We start from the raw sequence: 6,000 nt of genomic DNA on the forward strand, positions 1-6,000 counted from the left end.
TAAGCCATTCAACCAGTCTTCCCATTTACAGAACACAATCTACTAGTTTTAAATCTAACAAGAAATAATGTTTCCTCTACTGAAAACCGAAAATGGCATAATTTGGATACACTTTTTTTCTTTTTAATCGTGCCTAATATTTTTTTCTTCTGGAAGCAAGTCTTATCTATGAACAAATGATGGGAATTCTAGTTATGCTTTATGCGTAAAACTCGGCCTGTTCCTGACAGACCCCTCCAACATGACACTTGGCAGTAAAGGGAAAGGCTAACAAGGGAAAAACTAATGAGAACAAGATGCTAGCCGTGTTCACAAATACATGGTACACTTCGCTTACATTTGCAGAAGGGTGTAACATGCCTTTTGCAGCTGGTGATATGAGCTCACTAAAAAGGCCTGAAGTACGTGTACAGTTTGTATTAATGTTAACTCACTGGTGCTCCGAGTGAACCTGTTGTGGGTCTAAAATATAACAGCTGGCCTAAAAATGTAAAAACATGCATCAAATGGTGTCTGCACAAATCTTTGTTTATATTTCGGCTGTGAGGTGGTCAAACCTGAGGGGGCTTAGGCCTCTCTGACATGGGCCTGGCTGCAGATTTGTGATCCACCGTAATTGGAAGGGGAGTTACTGCCTCCTGCACACCTATTTGAAAATGGATCTTATGCTGAAATCCCTCTTCACCATGCGTCCATATTCACCTCTATGGGGAGCTGTAGCAGGAGCTGGGTGTCCAGTGCGTCACTATACCTTTAAGAAGGAGTGGGCTCCCTCCAGGCATACGTGCCCCAATCTGTTAAAAAACACACACACACACACACACACACACATACACATACATATATATATAAAAAATATATTTTTTTTATCTCCAGCTTTGTAAAACTCTCAAAATGTATAGAGTTAGGACTGCCGTGCACTGGGGTCCTATGACGTGGCTTCTGCAGCTTATGCATATATTTGCAAAGGTGTGCAAACGAAACCCCTCCTTGTTTGAACGTGAATGGTTAGGGTTAGTTTGGTCTATTGGTAAGCGAGCTGGGAATTTTTGTTTGTTGTTTTTAGCAGGGAGTACTGCCTGCTCAAGCCAACATGCCCTAGCTTGCTGTGCCATAGGGTATGGAGCTGTCTGGCACCATTGCCTGGTTTTGACAGACAGCTGAGGAGAGTTAAAAAACATACCTCAACAATCTGATTTTGGCGCCTGACAGTGCCCGTGAAGAAGAAGCCTTAAAAGCTGACCTTCCCCACCATGCACTAAAAATTACTGGTGCATGCATGTAACTGAAATTGTACTTCCTGCCTTCTAGAGGCACTGATTACGCCAGGGCTTAAAAGATCACACTGGGAAGGTTATGTTACTAGTGCCTTCAAGGGTGGTGTCAGCAGTACAAAGTGAGATCTCACGAGATCTCAGCAGTAAACTTCAGGTTGTAGCACCAACCCTCTCTCCCTTGTATCCTTGGCAATACACTTCAGGCAGTTTGTTTTTTTTCACTCCGAGATGGAGTGAGGCTCCCCAGTGGAGCATCGAGTGGATGTATTCAGCAAGGCTGAGGGACAAAGTCTGAGCAAAAAGCCAGCAGCCCAAAGGCTCATAGATAGATCATTCTTGCTAGTATGTTCATCACTTCTTTTATTTAAAATAATACATTTCCCATGTCGCATTTTACTACCATGAACAATTGTGGTGGGCCTGAACATCAAAGTGTCTGAAGAGTGATTCTCCCAGACAGTCCATGTTGAAGATTGCATCCGATCTTTTTATGATTCCAGTGTATTATGTATGGCAAATTACTTGTTGGATGCCATGTTCAAGGCCTTCTTGAACAGTTCCTTTTTTAAAAGGCTACAATCTGTCTTGGGACAAATGTGCACCGGTTCTAGAAACAACTGGTATTAGTTCTTTCAGCTTTTCAAAAGTTGACATGTGGACTGTGAATAGCAGGCACCTACAAGGCAATATCAAATTAGTCGGTGTCCCTGCACAGGCTAAAATTCTGGGTACTCTACAATGCAAGTACGTACTAACTTCCTGGTCACTGGCTCAGTAATAACCTTTACTGTGACAAAGGATCCATGTGCAGCTGAGGGTGATGCTAAAGCCCCGTACACACGCAACGATTATCGGCCGACCGATCGTCCGTCTTTTGTCCAGAGTGGTGTTTTGTTGGTTGGAATGTGCCTAGACTGCACACGAATTTTCTCGCCTGACAAAATTCTACTTTAGAAGTGATGTCATGTGTTGGTTTGCTTTCTTTGTGTTCTTTCTTCTCTGAGCATGCCCAGACTTGCTCATTAGATTTTTCCCTGTCGAAATCTGTACTGACTGCATGAAAATCGGCCGTGTTCTGACGACGGACAAAAATTTTATAGCCTGAACACCAGATTTTTTTCGGCCCGAAAAGTCGGAGTCGGTTGTCAGAAGCATCATACTAACAATCCGAAAATCAGCAGATCGGTCGGACGAAAATTCCCTGACGATTTTTGACGCGTGTGTATGAGGCTTAAGCCTTTTTAAATATTATAACACTAATAGCAACAGAAACCTAAAGATCACTGCACTCCTGCACAGTTACCACAGGAAATGATAGGCCAGGTCAAGTTCACTTAAAGCCCAATTAAACTTTAAGTTTAAATGAGCTAAATTACATTTCAGAAGCATTTTCTTTAGAAAGCAGCCACGGCCAGATTAGAAAAGTCAGTCCCTTGGGCATAGGAAAGAGAAAGACCAAAATAATGGTCTAAGACACCCCTGCAAAGTAACAGCAGCTCTTCAGGAGGGAGAATGACCTTTGCTGATTTGAGACCTCTTACTGGATGCTGGACTTCTGTAGAGAAACCACTGCTTCTACACAGAGAGCAAAAGATGTGGGCAGGGGAAGAGCATTTCTACTGCAGCTGTGAGTGCAAGGGTCCTTCTCTGAAAGATGTGAACAGAGGAAGAACATTTCTACTCCAGCTGCAGCTGCTCTACAAATTAAATCAGCTGTAAAGCTGGCCACAGATGAATAAAAAGAGCCACTTCTCGCCAGGAAAAACATCAGGGACAGACAGATATTCTGCAAAAGGTACAGGGATTGGACTGCTGAGGAAGTCATTTTCCCTGATGAATCCCCTTTCCGATTGTTTGGGCATCCGGAAAAAAATCTTGTCCGGGGAAGAGAAGGTGAGCGCTACCATGAGTCCTGTGTCATGCCAACAGTAAAGCATCCTGAGACCATTCATATGAGGGGTGGCTTCTCAGCCAACTGAGTGGGTTCGCTCACAGTTTTGCCTTAGAACACAGTCATGAATAAAGAATGGAACAAAACCATCCCCCGAGAGCAAATTCTCACAACCATCCAAGAACAGTTTGGTAAGGAGCAATGCCTTTTCCAGCATGATGAAGCACCTTGCCATAAGGCAAAATTGATAACCAAGTAGCTTGGGGAACAAATTAACATGCAAATTTTGGGTCCATGGTCAGGAAACTCAAGATCTTAATCTCACTGAGAAACAAAAAAAAAAAAAAAAAACACGAATTCTGACAAAATGCAAGCATTGATTTTGCAAGAATGAGCTGCCATCAGTAAGGACCTGGCCCAAAAGTTGATTAACAGCATGCCAGGACGAAATGCAAAGGTCTTGAAAACGAAGGGCCAACACTGCAAATGTTGACTCTTTTCATAAACTTAATGTAATTGTCAATAAAAGCCTTTAACACTTGCTTGTAATTATCAGGATGAATGTCACTCTATAGAAAAGGAGTACAAATCACTCCCAAAAAAAAAATAAAAAATAATAATAAATAAAATAAATATCACATGCATTGAACACCAGGATTTTTTGAATTTGATAAAGCCAGACTCTAACCAAAACTTTTTATTTCGTTTTGCATAGCTCAATGGTCAGGTTTTTATTACCCATCTGTGGCTCCATTGCATGACCCATGTCCTGCGTGGTCACTGAAACAGCAACAATAGCAGCAGAGTCAGAAAGGGTTAAAACTACAGCCCCCAATGGAGAGTTATTATACATTCTGTGTGATCTCCAATACAAGCAATGAGGGGAAAGCTCCCTAAAAGTGTCACATAAATCCATACATTCTGACATAGGATTCCAATTTAAATTTTTCAATGTATTGTCAGCACAAAAAAAGAATGAATATTTTTCTGTGTATGCAACTTTTACCAAAATCACAAAAGAATGCAAGATCACTTACCTGATTCTTGTCAGGATGCAATTTCAGTGCCAGCTTCTTAAAAGCCTGTCGAATTTCTCTACTACTAGATGCTCTGGATACACCAAGTAAACTATAATAGTCCTGATCCATGCAGACAAGCACAGCTAGAGATATGACAATCAAACAAAAAACTTGTCTCTTTAAAATACAGTTCTGTGCGCTTGAAGGCTCCATTGTCTAGAGATATGTTGGCAAATTAAAATATTAGGACAGTCTGTAGGCACACCGATTAGTTCATTTTGCGTCTGATTTAATTAACTGAAGTGCATGGTGATGGCTTCTCTACTGCCGACTGATTCTGGTTCTTCAATCTGAAAAAAAAAAAAAAAAAAAAAAAGATACAATTGAAGATGTAGGCCCCTTTTACACGGGCTTTCCGATCAGGTCTGTCTGTCAGTTTTTTCAGGCGGATCTGATCGGGTGCTCCATGTACCCCTATCGGGCAGCAGGTGTCAGCGTTGACATCTCCGCTGACACCCGCGGCTATCCGATCTGATCCATTCCGTGAAATCCAGATGGATGGAAACCCTATTTTTCATCCGCCTGGATGATCATATCGGATGAAAACGGATAGGCTGTCCGTTTTCATCTGATCTTCCATAGAGGAGAGCGGGGATCTAACAGGTCTGTCTCTGCACAATAAGCAGAGACGGAGCTGTCATCCGCCTGCTCAGCAGGGATCAGCTGATCGATCTGCACTGAGCAAAACGGAGTCCACCTGGCGGAAAGCCTGTGTGAAAGGACCCGTAACTATGGTTATTTATTGCTATAGATGGGGGTACCAGACCAGACCTTCATACCTAGGCCCTGCCCTGGCTTGCCTAGCCTACTATGAGACCTGGAAAGGCAACCGGACAGGAATTCACCCTCAATAAGCAATGCAGCCTAAGGGAAGAAAAATAAACATGTGCTGCTCCTGCTGGTCCAGAGGAAACCTAAGAACTGAGGAACTAAGGAATGCGACAGCTTTTTATAATGGTGGATAATGAGTTTCCTGTCTTAGGTGGAAGAATGCCTATCTCTAAGATGCTGCCCTGGAAGAAGACTTGAGAAAATATAATTAAAGATGTATTTTTTCACTCTGGTTATTTATTAACTAATAAATACATTTTAAAGCACACAGTAGGAAATGCTTTATCAAACCATTAAAGTAAACTAAACAAAAAATGCAAAGTTTTCTAGAGAACAAGAAAAATAAGAGGGCATTATTGCATTGTTTTTTTTTTTTTAAGTTGAACTCTGAACTAAAGGCCCTGCAAGTATAAACTGCTTGTTTACTACACAGGACAGTAGGAGCACTTTTCCTTACCTGATCCTTTGTTCCCCCAGCAGACGGTGCTTCCCTCCACTCTGGCAGTGGACTGTCCCTCAGTGTTCTTACATCCAATGCAGGCTATGAACCCTGCATTAGTCTTGATGACGTCAAAAGGATCTAAGACTGCTGGAGAGCAGGGGAAATGAGGCTTTGGGAACTGTTCTGGCAGCAGAGAGAAACCTGCAGAAACGAAGGATCAGGTATGTTAATCTGCTGTGCCCAACCCCCTTAGCCACTTGCCTATTGGGCACTTAAACTCCCTTCCTGCCCAGGCCAATTCTCAGCTTTCAGCGAAAATTCTCACTTTGAATGACAATTGCGTGGTCATGCAACACTGTACCCAAATTAAATTTTTATCAATTTTTTCAAACAAATAGAGCTTTCTTTTGGTGGTATTAAATCACTACTGGGGATTTTTTTTGCTCAACAAACAAAAAAAGACCTAAAATTAGGAAAAAA

The 6,000-nt window shown here is 42.0% G+C and overlaps 1 protein-coding gene across 1 annotated transcript in view; it reads right to left on the reverse strand.

Annotated features, from left to right (window-relative positions):
* Window positions 1–4,475, reverse strand: part of DNAJC10 (DnaJ heat shock protein family (Hsp40) member C10) — a 72,222-nt gene extending 67,747 nt beyond the window's left edge. Inside the window, exon 1 of the mRNA XM_082262400.1 lies at window positions 4,206–4,475. Coding sequence (XP_082118526.1) covers window positions 4,206–4,400 — 195 coding nt within the window. The 5' untranslated portion in view covers window positions 4,401–4,475. The remainder of the gene's footprint in view (window positions 1–4,205) is intronic.
* Between the last annotated feature and the right edge of the window lie 1,525 nt (window positions 4,476–6,000).

This window comes from Pelophylax lessonae (assembly GCF_965119305.1).
Source record: "Pelophylax lessonae genome assembly, chromosome: 6".
Taxonomy (NCBI): Eukaryota; Metazoa; Chordata; class Amphibia; order Anura; family Ranidae; genus Pelophylax; species Pelophylax lessonae.